Below are 15,797 nucleotides of genomic sequence, written 5' to 3' on the forward strand. Positions count from 1 at the left end.
CACTATTGTAAGCACAACTTTTAAAAGGTACCTTGCAACATGCAATTTCCTACACATGGTAGATCTAAAGGAATAACTTATGGAAAAAAATTTTTCTGGTTGCAATACTTCCTGTATTTAAGACCTCGTTGAAAATCTCAGAAGAATTAATGGTTTGCACAGATATATTTTAACTGACAGCCAGCATAATTTCTTGACAAAATGACAATAGCACCATACAAGCAAATCAGGGTACTGATATGCTAGAAAGATTGTGGCCTTTACAGTTCCTTTCTCACATACAGAGTTAAAATTACTATCCTTTTTGCAGAGACTGAGTTCTGTGTTAGCATGGTTAGCATCTGTACAACTCTATTCTTACAACTCCAAATCCTGTACAAAGCGAGCAATATCTCCCACTTTACTAATGGTACACTTCCAGTTAGTGATAACTATCAGTAAGCACAGACTCCTACTTATCTTACTGATAATGCATCCATGGATCTGCAGTTACAACAGAAAATGCGCCCCCATATACACAGCATTCACCACCTTCTGTGCCAGGAAATCCTGGCTTCAAATCATTGTTGCATCCCTGCTCCGTCACTTCCTAATTGCTCAGCACAGGTAGGTCATCAGAATCACTCTGTGGCACATACTTGGAATCTTTTATGCAGAACAATCCACGGGGAGATACTTTGCACAGCAATAGTCAGTCATGCCTTTTACCTAGAGCTGTTATTAAGATCTTAACTACTGGAAATCTAGAACTTTGTACTCTAGTATCATGTGAATGCTGTGTTTCAGTTCTTAAATGATAGAGATTGCTATTTTCAGACCTCACCAAAAGAAAACATGCTACATCTACAAAATCAAAAAGAACTGCTTTATATGTGTGTCATAAAAAAGTGAGAGAAATGAAGGAAAGTGATAGAAAGTAAGTCATCACTGAAGATGAGAGATAAAAGTCAATATGAAATTGTACTAACTTACCAAATTATTGCATGATATAGTAAAACCTACTAGTTGTATAATCATGGCATTAATCCATTGCAACATCATTCCAGGATACATCAAAACAGAACCTAGAGTTTTATTATAATACTGTAACGTTTATTCTCTTTAAAATGTATTTCATTCTTGATAGCATTAATCAGAATGAGAAACACCACAAGAATAGTACCCCCCCCCCCCCCCCCCCCAAAAAAAAAATCGTATATTATGCTTTGGCTTATCTGGCTTATATTCAGATAACTGAATCTTAATATATCATGCAGGTGAATATATGTGTATTAGTATGCATATAAGAATGTTCTTTTAATAGCTCAACCCAGGGAGTAACAAAGAAAAATCCAAAGCCTTTGCAGTTACCAACAGATGAATCTATTCGGGAAAATAAAGCTGCACTTGTGAAGGACCTGGAAAGAAAACTACATTTCAGAGATGATACTAATCAACAAAGTAGCCAGCAGGTAAGAAAATCAAGTATTACAAGGTAATTTTTTCTTGTGAACTAAGTATGTAATACAACTTGTGGCATAAATGGTGTTTACACAATTAAAGCTGCTATACTACTTTGCAGAGTAAGCTTTTGTGGTAAGTAGTGTTTTGGAACAGCAAAGTGAAGCTTTAAAAGGGAAATACGAGGGGATGCAGCTCTAGAGGTTTTCGTTTGTGACATTTTAGCATTTTTCATTTCTGATAATCTCTATCAGAGTGGTAGGAATGCAAAACTTTTCTTCTCACAGAAGCACATTGGATTTCATTTTTCTACTTTGAGTTGTTAAAGCTCAAGGAAGTACTAATCAGTTCATTCTTAACTGGAATCAATAAATACACCAGCCTGAGCAGTGTCTATAAAATAACAAAAATTAAAAATGAAATAATATTTTGAGGTTAAGATCACGATAAGTCAGGTTCATTCACCCTTGTAGGGTGTGCTAAGTACTTCCAGATAGCTGGTGTGGCCAGAAGCGATTACTGTTCTCACCTCAGCTGTGGAGTCCTCCATAGTCATCCCACCAGCACAGACTTAACACAGCAAGTAATGGTTTATCCTGGTCTGTCATCAGTAAGATAACTTTTCACATTTATTAGCCCTTCTGACAGGGAACATCCAAAGATAAGCAAAAAGCCATGGAACTTCTGGAATAAGTTATCCTCTCTGAACAACTGCAGTGTAATACCTGTTTTGGGGTGGATTTTTTTAGCTCTTGACCTTTCCTTCTGACAGATCGCACCACCAAAGCACTTTGAGTAAAACAACTGGCAAGCACTGTGTTTTGCAGATGAATCACGAGTGTTACAATTTGTACTTGCTCTGGTACTAAGAGAAATTATATGGAAAGCTACTGTGAAATACCAATTGGTCTTTCAAGTTAACTGCATGATAATCTCTTCAGAAACAGTGATGACCACTAGTGTCAAAGCTATCTGCTGACACAGAAGTTATTTATATACTTACTATTCCAAATGACACCAAACAAAAAACTTAATTCCAAAATCCCTGAAACACTGAAAAAGTTTGTCTAATTTTTCTCGTCAGTGAAAGCAGTGATTATTTAAAGAGACTAGTTGCGTAGCATTGTTCAAAATTCCTATTGCTTTACCATTTATAAAACAATCAACAATATGAGAATCATATTTATAGAGCTGGATTTGCATTCATTTTGTTCTGTTTTTACTTCTTGTAGTTAAATTTTAAACTGAGACATTTTCATCTCATATGTTACATATTTGCATTAAATTGATTGTTATGATGCGAGAAAAGAATCTTATTCACTTTCTATTAAGTACAAGTGCAACTCTATTCTGTATAAGAGATGATGGAGTTAAACATCCACTAAGAATCCTTAACTGTTGGCTTCCTTGTATCTTCTACATGCAATTTCAAAATCTCCTTCTTATAGAAAGTGTCCTATAGCATTATCTTTATTATAACACCAAAATTCAATAGCAGCATTTGACCTCATTGACAGTATCTGCAGAGCATGTAGAGATCACCCAGAATAAAAATGCAGATGACCATGTGTGTCTTAAGGTAAAGGTATTTTTTTTGTATTACTGTATAAATTGCAGTAAAGAATGAGTGATTTCCATCCTGATGCTCTATTTATTATCTATCATTGCCTTCCATGCGAAGTGTTTAGCTTACAAGTCAAGATTTTCCTATGTGTCAGCATTATACACTCAGCATGGTATCTAATAATCCAGGTGTACTCCTTTTGTTTCATCCAGTACATCATTCATCACCACCACCAAAGAAATCCAGAATCAGGATGTAGTTGGTAATCTTGCTGATGTTGCATAAAACAGATTAGTCTCCAGATTTGTACAGCTATGGTAGTCAGGCAGAAATACAAATACGATTTTGCTAAGATTCTAACCTGCAGTTTTGATGAAGCACATCAATAACAAGCAGTCGTTTTTACTAGAAAAAAAAACACCATACTCGTGACTTATGTGGATGGTAGCATATAAAAATTTGTACAATTAGGAATGTTGGAAAAAAAAAAAAAAAAAAAAAAGTGTGGTTCAGTTATTCTAAACATCCAAAATCACATTTGCTCAGTTCTTTCAAACAGAAGATACACTATTTGAGTATCAGTTTTATCCAATTGCAGCAAGACACAGGAGACTTAACTCAGTTTCTTCCTTGATCTGAGGACAGTCAAGTTTACAGCTTTTAACCCCCAGAAGGACAGCCTAACTTCTTGCCAGTGGGTACAGCATTATTTCAGGCTGTAGCCCAGACAATTCTTCACTAGCAAGATAGAAATCTAGAAATTCCACCTTTCAGAACAGCTTCCTGACAAGGAGACTTAAGTCTGTCTCTCACCTTTTACAGCTCAGTAAACAAAAACAAAACAAAAAGTTTCAGACAGTGTGGAACAGGCCCTCACTTAGTGGGGCATTTCAGCTTAATGGTTAGGGTTGTCTAAGGAAGCTGCTAGAATTCTTCCAGTTTCTGCTGGAGAAAAAAAAGACAGATACAAAGAGGGACATGGAGAGAAAGAGGACTCTCCTGCCTAGGAACTAGGACAAACACCTGGATTCTTCTCCTTGCTCCAGTGGTTATTTCAGTATTTATGCACAAAATGTGCAATAACTTCCCCGTCCATTCATCTCTACCTCCATAATGCCTTAATAGAACGGAGCTTAGAGGTTCATCTTGGGAACAAAGTTTGAAACAAAACATCCAAGACTCATAAGATCAGTGAGCATCCAGGCCACTGTGCTATTTGATGAGCAAGGAGCACAGTCACTATTACATGCACTTCCCCAAATTTTCACTCTAGTCCATTGAGCCTTTCACCTTCCTTGCAAATAAGGTATCTTCACAACATTCAATCGGAATATACCACGTAAAAACAAGACTAAGCATGGGAAGAAAGGGGCAGACAATTTTAGGACATTCTGGCAAATTGAAAAAAATATATAGATCTGTAATGAAAAGTGATCATTCTAAATGGCTGGTTAAAGACATTTAGTCTTCACACAAGTGGGACAAAAAGAGGAAATTATGCTTTGTGGACAAATCCTAGAAATGAATGACATTATCTCCTTTAAAATTTGCTACACAAGTAATATACAATAGAAAACAGAGGTAAAATAAACCTCAGCATTCTGTACAATGATAAAATTAAAGGAATTAGTTGTGCAAAAATAAAGACTAAAGTATTATGCCTCTTTTAAACCATTTTTTCCCCAGAAAAAGAATATTAAGTTGTGCCCACATATCTATGTCATTTCCTGTGAAGAACATCACATGGCACTGCTCTTTGGTGTGTTATGTAAGACCCAGACTGCCTTACTTTTAGGGCAAAGAGTAAAGCTATAGCTGTTTAGAAAATAATGCCATTATTCCCAGCCACCATATGTATATTCTTTACTTCTGCTAATGAATACTTCACAGTTAATTTGAGAGTAGAATGTATACAGGGTTTGTCCAAAAATTTTTAGATCATTAAATAGCATGGCCTCTAAAACTGTATGCAGAACCTAGTTGATCACACAGACCACATCACCACTAACACTACAACACAGAATCATTTCCTTGTAGTTCCCATACTAAGTCAGCATCAGAAAGGTCTCAAGAATCACAAAGAAGTCTGTTCCTTGGAGCATAATAATTATACTTAATTCAAACATTCCAAAAATCCTGCTCAAAAATATACCCATCATATACTGAAGACAGCAAATGCAGGTAATTTTGGACTATAGGTGGGAATTCAGTCCCATGGAATCCTTATTGAAGCTTGTTTGCTCTAAACTAGAAATGAAAAGGGATTTAAGAACCCAAAGAAATTATGAGACCCTGGTATTAATAGGCTTAAACTCCCAATAATCATAGCAGTGAGTACTTAAACAATCACTTGCAGATGGCTTCTCGAGACCTTGATCTAATCAACGAAGTACAGATACTTTCATTTCTGGTAAGGATCCTGGCTTGAAGAACTCATCACCTAGGGGAGGAATCTTGAGCTGCTCATGCTTTCAAGCTGATAAGCTTGTGGCAGTTGGAGAAATAAACTTAATTTGCCTTTTCTTCTGTTTTCATCTTGTTCAATCACTTTGAGCTGATCTGTATTTTGACAATTGTCTGTGTACCACAGATGAATAGCTAGACTCTTCAAGTATTCATATTCACATGTGGATACTATGACATTTGTGCTCTGTGCCATGTAAGAAGACCAAAATAAATCATTTCCAAGTAATTGCTTGAGTGATAATGATCAGTGATTAGCTGTTTTTTATCCTGACTTCCAGGGCAGTGGTATGGGGGAAGACATAGAGGGAACCCAAACTAAAAAGGAGACTTCAGTCAAAAGACTTTAAAGCCAAGTTGTTACAGCTTGGAAACAGACACTAAGATGCAATATATGCCAGCTTCTTAGACAAATTGTTAACTGGATTTAGAATAATTCTGCCAAAAAGCCAATCTAATATAAGTTACAACACTGAGATTGAACTGGGGAACTTGTATGGAATTGGCAATGAGTGGTAATTAGAATAAAACCTTTATATAGTGTATCTGAATCATCATTCAATAAAACTTCTCTAACCTTTACATCAGTAGTAATTTCCACGATTACTTGACCGCAACATCTTTACATTTCACAGAAGTTGCCAAAATGTAGCTGGCTCTCTATATTTTTGACCCAGAAGCAGAGCTGGAACCTTTGTACTCATTCCCTTAGTCTCTTCAGTATGCTGAACTCTAGCCCAGTATTAACAACGTACCCACTGACCGAATTGATTTGTTCTGTTCTTGTTCACTTGACAAAACACTTGTGTAAATCACATCAGCACACTTTGCCCTACTACGCTTATGTAAACATATTCAGAAATAGTTTTATGGCTTATGTGATGAAAACAGTTCTTCAGAAAGCTGTATTAACAGGCATTTTCTGTCCTTGATAATCCTAGAAGGAAATCTATACCTATGAAAAAAATTATGAAGATTATGTTCCGTATGCATTTCTCCTTCAGGGATTTCTGTTCTTTAAAGGAAGTTTAATGTAACTTCTTTGATCTATGTATGCTGGTGTTAAAATTTTAAACAGCAGTGTTAATTTAGCCTTGTTGGTTTATGTGAAAACATACAAACATATGTATGCACACTATCAACACATTTAAAAGACTAAGAGTGAAGTATAAATATAATACACTGCAAGAATCCTCATCTTTTACAATAAAAAAATGTTATATATGCCCTTGATTATAAGTCCTTAAAACAGGCAGTCCAAACACATGCAGTCAGCCCATATAATTCCCAGGCCAGAAACTGTCTTTTCATCTGCATGAAAAGATAATTACTCTTGTGGCTTCCACAGACAAAGATGCAGAAGCCAGTGAGAAGAGCCCAGTGTTGATGGAGACAACCTGTTTCAGTGCCTCATCATCAATAATTTCTTCCTTATTTTTAATACTTTTAAATCTTCATTCATTTTATTCTAATCTGAGCTCAGAGGCCTTATAAGAGTGTAAAGTCACCATGGATTTACTGTGTCTAGTTTCTGAGGTGACAGATTTGTGGGTTACCTCACCTCCTGTTCATCAGCCCTGTTGCCCTTGAAAAGTACTTAGCAGTACCAAAGTTCTAGACATAACAAGTTAGAAACATAAAGCCAGATACAGCATTTCTGATATAATTATGCTATCATATCAGCAATATCCAGAAATAGTTACACAATTGTTAAAGGTTCTTTACATAAAAAGAACTAACACATTTAAACAGGTAGGCTACCACACCTGCTATATTTTATCATGTGACTGATCATTGGTTGAAGGGAAAGAGAGAAAGAGATTACATCTAGCTTAATTAGTCCTTAATTAGCATACACATTTCCAAAGGCCACACAGCATGTGAAAGCACTGAAAATAATTTTGTTCTTAGAATTATGTATAGAATCAATAGGTCCTATTGGCTGACCCATGGAAAAAAAATATCCTCTCTCAGAAGAAGTTTTTTTTCCCCACAGACTTTGGTCTCTGCTGCTAAGGAGTGCATGAGCAATGTGAAGGAATATATTTAAAAGTTCTCAAGGGAGTGGAAGGGAAAAAGCCTCCAAATATGTTTTCCAGTACACTGGCTGCCAGAAAATTTACATCTGAATTACTTAGTTTATGGGAGACTAGAATCAAAATATGACTGCAGTACCTTCTGGTGACCAAGACGTTTCTTAAAACATAGGAGTCACTCCCAGATTCTTACTTGATTCTTCCTTCCTGAAAACATGCAGACCTGTTCTTAGTATCAAGGCTAAAAGACTGATTACTTAACTTTCCCCTTAGAACACTATAACTGGCTCTTGCTATCTAAAGGGAAAAATGATTGTATTGGTTGAACAGAATTCAGATTTTTACTATCTTGACTGATATCAAAATTTGATCTATTAAAGTGATTTTTTGAGCCATGCTGTGTGAAACGAACAAAAAAAGATCAACATTTGAAACTTAATTGTTCCAAATCGTTCGCTGACCAGCAGCAGCTGATCTGCCCACAGAGCAAACAAAGCCTACCAAGAAAGTGGATGGTACCACCTAGTGGCTGACTTCCACTCTGTCGTGAATGTCTTACACATTCACACAGATTTTATTTTGTATTTTTTTTAATGACTTAAGTAAGATATTCTCGCAGCTGTCTGTATTAGTATAACTAAGAAACATCCGCTCCCACACAAGTCCATTCAGGTCTATCTGTAGTGCTTCACAATGCCCAGGATAAATACAGGTATGGTATTACAAACTGAACCTGGTAGTTAATGCGAAGATTAATGTCATAGCAACACATTTAATCAAATGTTTCTTGGTCTTGACATGAAACCTTCTAGTGCAGAACAGTGCTGCTAAGAATGAGAGTGTCTACATGACATCAAGGGATTATGGAAGATGCTCATAATAACAAAAAACTATCTGGAAGAGGTCATTTATACAGAGATATACTAGTGTCCTTTTCTTGGGAATTTTGAGAAATGATTTTTTTTTTTTTTTTTTACTGCCTTAGAATATACTTAGTTTCATTAGTTAAATTTCACAGACTCCAAATGCAGTGAGAATCCACATCTGCAGAATAAATTCAGACTTTTTCAGAAGTCTTAGTTTTATAGACTTTTTTATTTTCACCCATTTATCGTTAATCCAAAAGTGCAAATGACTGAAAATACCACATAACATGACTCATCTTGTTCAGATGCTATGCCTCTCACTCTGCAGGAATACAGGATTTCGAGTTTTGAGCAGAGGCTGATGAATGAAATAGAATTTCGCCTTGAACGTACCCCTGTGGATGAATCAGATGATGAAATTCAGCATGAGGAAATCCCTACAGGCAAATACATAGCGCCCATCTTTGACAAGAGACTCAAGCATTTCCGGGTCACAGAAGGATCTCCTATCACATTCACTTGCAAAATTGTTGGGATACCTGTTCCCAAGGTAAGTCATTCTCAACATTAGCAGTAAAGGAATAAAAAAAAAAAATCAACCACCTGATATTTCCTGCACATCTCTGGAAAGTTGCATTGCGAAGAACATATTTCTGTGAAGAGAGCTCTAACGCAAGTTATTTCCCCCAAACCGCTAAAGTAGCAATACCTGCTCCTGAGCCTGGATGCACTGTATGGACTGCATCACAACCACATTACTTCAAGACAATGTCATAAAAACAAAAAAAAACTTCTCGAAAAGATGAGAGCTGATCTGAGGTAACCAAAAGAGCCTGACAATCCCAGCTGTATGAAGGAGCCATACAACTTTCTCAGTTCAGCCTGGAATCATTTTATTTCACATTGTGACCCATCTGTAAGTTTTTTTTAAAGATTCTAAAATTTGTACAAGCAACCGGCAAGGTCCTGTCATGTTTTTAATCTGTTGCTATGGTCACTATTTCACTTCAGAGCAAGCATAAGCCACTGTTTTTTCCCCTCATCAGATATACTGGTTCAAGGATGGCAAGCAGATTTCAAAGAAAAACACGCATTTCAAAATGAGCAGAGAAGAAGATGGAACATGTTCTTTACATATTGAAGCCTCTACTAATGATGACGATGGCAACTATACTATTATGGCTGCAAACCCACAAGTAAGGCATTTTATTTTCCTCCTTTAAAAACACTTGCTTTGTGTATATGTTAGGAGCATAGATCAGGCCATCTAGTCTGAGTGGTGACCATATCAAAATTCAGATTTTTCAGATTCTTCAATCACTAAGGGCATTTCTTCACATAGTAACTCCTGTCCTACTTCTGACATCCTCACCCTGCCATTGCATTCAGATATCTTTTGAGATATGGTGACAAGGCAGTCATAATGTTTCAGGCAGAAAGGGTAGAGCAAGGAAAAACAAATAAAATCAAGTCTGAAATCCTTATTAACAACTATTCTTTATCTAGGCTGCAAAAATATGGAACTGCAAATAGTCTTCTGCTCCAAACCACTCCCCTTCACTCTGTGCTAGTTCAGCTTGCTATTTAGTAGTACAGACAACTACATCAGGCAGCTTCTTCCAGTTGAAGTTTTCCCCTGAATTCTGAATTATACTTCCATCCAACTATTCCTCAGTTTCCACATGGCTGCACAGACAAAAAAATTACACTAGTACAAAGTCAGTATCAGACAGTACCTGTGGAAATACAGCAGCAGGAACAAACGAGCAGGGACAGATGCTACTTAAGCTGGTGTAATGCTGTAATGTGATAGAAAGCACAGCAATGATAGTACCGTAGCAAAGTTCTAGGCTGCAGTAAGGATATGCTCAAATGCAGCAGCTTTGAGCACAGAAATAAAGGAAACAAGCTCCTTACCACTAGAAAGCCTCAGGTACACAGGGATCTCTATCAAGGTACCCCCACCCACCTCCACTGCAAACCCTTAAATGAAGTCTGGGAAGCAGTGGATCCTGGCTCCATCTGCTCTCAGGTTACTCAGGTGGACTGCATGCACCTCAGCTCCCCTGGGTTGGCCCTGCCTCCCCACCAGGTGCTCAATCACTGGCTCAAGCCGCGACTTAGCATTTCCACTACAGCTGATTTACATAGAGTTGTTGCTAAATGTATTGTTGCAGCCTTGAAGAGTTGGAGGAACACATCACTCTAAGCAGACAAAGGGACCCCTGCCTTATCTGCAGTCCAACGCACGTTGATAGAACTTGCTTCTAAAAAGCAATTATACTTATTTTGCACATAATGAAAATAAATTCTAATGCATTGTAAATATTAAATATTTGTGCTTTACAATTGAATGAACTATTAACCAACTATTAATTCTTTTTCCAATGTGATTTGCAGGGAAGAGTAAGTTGTTCAGGCCACTTGATGGTTCAGAGTATCCCTGTTCGGGGCCGACTATCAACACTTCAGCCTCACAGGTAAAGGCATTCAAAATAAGTGGCAGCTATATCTCAACACGTTCTATTTCATTTCTCAACCCAAGTGTGAAAATAATGGCAGCATTTCCCTCCCAGTATCTCAGTTCTAGAATGTAACATTTTTGAAGGTCATCTTCAAACGGTGGGGTAAGCTATTATTTCACTTGTTGCACTGGAGTTAGAGGGAAGGGTTGGATTAGAAAGATGAAATTCAGCCAAAAAAGGCAAAAAGAAACAAAGAGCAGCTTGGAAACCCAATTATACTATATGATATAGTTCATTTGATAATCTCTCTAAATAGAAAATATCCAATATTCAATCATAATGTAATTTTAAATTACAATCTATGCATTTCTGTCTGCCCTTTAATTTGGCTCAAGCTATCTTCATACTCTTCTACAATTTTCTTCTTTATTCAACATTAAAAAAGGATTTGGCTTCCAAATGTATACACACAGTTTTTGTGTTGTAGAGCACGCTCCCGGGTGCCAGAAGGAGGAGACAAAGAAGCAGTTCAAGAACGCTTTTTCAGGCCCTACTTTCTACAGGCTCCAGGTGACATGGTAGCACATGAAGGGCGACTTTGCAGGCTGGATTGTAAGGTATTAACTCTACTCTCTGTTCTTTTTTATTTTTTTTATCCCTGCTTCTATATGTGTATTGTTAAGTATTTTTATTGCTAGCATGATCACTTTATGTTAAAGTTTTAATACTTCCAAGTTTAAAATTATGTCTTATTGCCATTCTCTCTGAACTGATTCAGGGGATTTCTTTTCAGTACATGCTATATGGTATGAAGAATGCAAAGAATACAATCCCCAAAAAACAAAGGTTCAGTTAGGGCGTTGTTCAGACTGCTAGATATGTTCACTATGTCCTTTGTCTGTATTTCCAGATTATTGAACTTAATCCATAATAACATAAATTCACAAGAAAAGAGTGTTCAGTACATTGTGTTCTGTTCAAAATAGTGTTCCCATTGTATTAGACTGAAGATTAATACTCCTGAAAAAGAGGGAACAAAGCCCAGTTCATTTTATGCTTCCCTAGCTTGAAACATCCCAATTTACATATTCAAATCCCCATATAACAGAGTTGTCACAGGTTACAGTATGCAGAATGAGCATCCACTTATTAAGCAGTATAAAGAATTTTGTCTGCTCCAACACAGATTGGTAGTTCCTCTATATCCCAGTAGCACAAACAAGAAGGTGCTGGTAGTGCTGACCCTGACCTCTTTGAAGCTCCAAAATGTCTCCTACTCTGAAGAGAGTAGAAGCTATAGAACAGATGTTAATACTTCCCTGAAGATGAATAAGGTCAATTACTACTTAATTTATAATGTGAAGTTTGCCAGGGAACGTGCCAAAGAATTTAGCTATTCTTAGCTCTGCTATCCAGGCAGAGCTTGTGAAGCCTTAAAGCATGTCTGGTATTGCACAGACCTGGAAGAAAGCAGTCCTCGTTCAGACAAATTCCACTTCCTTCTTTCCCTAGTTTGTAGAGTATTGTATGCAAATAAATATTTTGGACATGAGCAACTACTTTTATCTGTTAGAAAGATCTTGAAAAGTATAATACAGTCTACTTTCTAAAGTACTTCATCTTGTTACAAAGCATGCAGCTTAACAGCTACAAATAACCTATATTTTTTACCAAAAATTATGAAATACAAAGACATTTGTATAAAATACTTTTTAATGTCTGTTAAAATGAGTGGGTTTGATTTACAATCATCAACTACAACCAAAAAAGTAGCATATGCTTAGGATGGAATCTGATTATATAATCAAGTTTTGTCCTTTCTGACTAAGAAAAATATGGGCATTTCAATGTATGTTTCTCCTGAGATTTGTTTTTCGCTTTTATCCTTTTTGGAACTAATCAGCAAAAAACAGAAGCTGACACATTATTCAGATTGCATCGGAATTCAAGTTCACCCATTAACTTAATAAAATATGTCAGTTTGACATTTGCCTCTATCTACTTCATTGCCTGTTAGGTGAGTGGATTACCAACGCCAGACCTGACGTGGCTTCTGAATGGCAAACCTGTGTTACCAGACGGTACCCACAAGATGCTGGTCAGAGAGACTGGAGTTCACTCTTTGCTTATTGATCCTCTCTCACAAAATGATGCTGGAACTTATACTTGCCTTGCCACTAATAAAACAGGACAAAATTCATTTAGTCTGGAGCTGACTGTTGTAGGTAAGAAACATTGGAAAACTACTCACAGTACTGCTGTTATTTTCAGAAATCCCCTGCCTAATCTATCTACCGAAAAGTATAAAAAAATAGTTAATTCACTTACAGTGGAGCTGTTAAACAGCAGTGTTACAGCTGCAGGAGGCAAATGGACCTGGTAGGTACATTCCTATTACTAGCAGAGGGCTGTAAGAATTCTGAATCTTCATTACTTTACTTCTCTTGCCTTGGAAAAATAACATTCTTAATTTTCTTCACAGAAAATGCCAAGAATCTGAATTCATAAAATATGTATAGTCTTCTAGATGCCTTTCCCAGTTTCATTGATTTTAACAGTATATTTGAATAATAGAAATTCAAATTTGAGTGTTTTTCTATAATAAAGCCTTGCAAGGTGTAAGCTATTGAAATCAATAGATTGGGCATTAATTTCCTGCTATGGTAGTAGGTTTAGACCCAATGCCTACATACATGCATACATTCTTTAATGAACAACAGCTCTGCATGTTACTTGTTTTATGTTCTCTTACAGAGCCTACAGTCATGGCTTTTCACTTTCCTTCCACTATCGCATTAAAAAAAATTGCAGCCTATTTCACTACCAGTTTTTTATTTCATTCTTCTACATTGTTCAATGACAATCAAGGAATACAGTATCTATTGTTCACTAGTTCTGTTTCTTTTTCCAGCGAAGGAAGTAAAAAAAGCTCCCATGTTTTTGGAGAAGCTTCAGAACTGTGGTGTTCCTGAAGGGTACCCAGTCAGATTAGAGTGCAGGGTTGTGGGAATGCCACCTCCTGTGTTTTACTGGAAGAAGGATAATGAAACCATCCCATCAAACAGAGAGAGAATGAGGTACTGTAACAGCATATCCATAATTGAAGTTTCTTGTAGCCAGACCAACTGTTTTTATCACACAGCTTTTTACTGAAACAGGTGTTGCTCTTCTTAAAACTATTTCTTCCACATAACGTTTTAAAATGCTGGCTTCACTGTGTGACATGAAGAGCTATGTCCTTGGTACAGAAAAAGGCATGGAGCATAATGTGCCAATGCCTCAGAGGGTAGCAATAAGCCTTTTGGGCCACAAGCGTGATAAATATCTTGTTATTGAATTTATTACAGTATTTTTTCATGGGCTTTAGCAGCTTCTTTGCTCTCTAAACTATTTTTTCCACAGTTAAGCTATAAATATAAATGAATTCAAACTCAACAATTAGATTATGGTATGAATGCTACACAGCATGGAATAACTGAGAGCTTAGCACATCAGATATGGAAGTCGATAACAAAGCTTGGTCACAAACACAGGCAAAGGCTTTGATCCTCTCTTAAAAGATGCAACAGTGATCAGGTTCAGCTCTTCCATTCAAATACGTTGGTTTGGTTTTTTTTTTCAAAAAACTTATTAGTGTTTGTAGCTGTGATTAAAAAAATTGTTTGTTTGCTTAAAATGGTTGATACTTCAGCATAAATATGATTTTAGTTGGCTCCAACTACTGATCTTATGCAGACATTGGCCGTTCGCTATCAACTACAAAAAGCACTACATTTTCACATATGTAGCTTGCAGTCTCTCTGCAAAGAAAGCTGACTCAGCAGCAGCATTTGTTGTGACAGGAAAGTTTACTTGATCCAATCTTCCAGTGAGTTTTTGGGCTCCTCACTACAAGAAAGACGTTGAGGTGCTGGAGTGTATCCAGAGAAGGGCAACGAAGGTATGAAGGGTGTGGAGCATATGCCTTATGGGGAGCGGCTGAAGGAACTGGGATTGTTTAGTCTGGAGAGGAAAGAGGTTCAGGTCAGACCTTATCGCTCTCTACAACGCCCTGAAAGGAGGTTGTGACAAGGGAGTTGGTTTCTTCTCTCAGGTAACAGCGACAGGATGAGAGGTAATGGCCTCAAGTTTTGCCAGGGAAGGTTCAGGTTGGATATTAGGAAAAAATTCTTTCCACAAGAGTGGTCAAGTATTGGAATAGGCTGCTCAGGGAAGTGCTAGTCACTATCCCTGGAGGTTCAAGAAGCACGTAGATGTCATGCTTAAGGACATGGGTTAGTGGGAATGGTGGTGATGGGTTGACAGTTAGACTAGATGATCTTAGAGGACTTTTCCAACCTTAATGATTCTATGGATCCAAAAGACCTTCTTTTGTATTAAGATATAGACACTCATGACTTTCTGTACTACTCTGTTTTAGCATAAAGCAAATTATGTAGTGCTGATAGCAGAGGCTGAATGTTCCTGTTATTAGGAGCTGCCTAACGCACAAATTGTCCTCTTTACCTGAAATTTTGTATTTTGGCATTTCATTCCAGTTTACATGAAAGCATAATGTCAAATTTCAAAACATCCTACAATTTCAAACATGCTGATGTGCTTATCTCCCACTTCTTCCCTTATATTGAGGGAAACATTCGAACTGCTAAAACAACCAACGACAGCCTGGAGAACAGAGGAACCTTCTCTGATATACTATCAAATGTTATTTTTTCCTGAGAACTGTGGCCAAAAAGTCACAAAAAGTCTGCTTAAAAGCAAATGAAAAAGAGGCAATAATGAAACAAATTTCACTCTGAATGTTGTCCAAATTAATCTTCAAGATTTTGCCTTTCAGGCATTTCTCTTGGAATGGAAAAGGGTGCCATTAGGAAACTTGACTAGCTCTGATTACTGTTGTGAAAATACCACAACTTTGTACAAATGTTATTCTTCTAGATTCTGTGCTTGAAAAAAAGATACA

The 15,797-nt window shown here is 37.0% G+C and overlaps 1 protein-coding gene across 1 annotated transcript in view; it reads left to right on the forward strand.

Annotated features, from left to right (window-relative positions):
* Nucleotides 1-15,797, forward strand: part of MYPN (myopalladin) — a gene marked incomplete at both ends in the record, with an annotated part of 41,420 nt that overhangs the window by 23,503 nt on the left and 2,120 nt on the right. The window contains 8 exons of the mRNA XM_079535291.1: nt 1,304-1,451; nt 8,698-8,919; nt 9,416-9,565; nt 10,770-10,849; nt 11,322-11,451; nt 12,100-12,192; nt 12,852-13,059; nt 13,746-13,911. Coding sequence (XP_079391417.1) covers nt 1,304-1,451; nt 8,698-8,919; nt 9,416-9,565; nt 10,770-10,849; nt 11,322-11,451; nt 12,100-12,192; nt 12,852-13,059; nt 13,746-13,911 — 1,197 coding nt within the window. The remainder of the gene's footprint in view (nt 1-1,303; nt 1,452-8,697; nt 8,920-9,415; nt 9,566-10,769; nt 10,850-11,321; nt 11,452-12,099; nt 12,193-12,851; nt 13,060-13,745; nt 13,912-15,797) is intronic.

This window comes from Tetrao urogallus (assembly GCF_951394365.1).
Source record: "Tetrao urogallus genome assembly, chromosome: 5".
NCBI classification, from domain to species: domain Eukaryota; kingdom Metazoa; phylum Chordata; class Aves; order Galliformes; family Phasianidae; genus Tetrao; species Tetrao urogallus.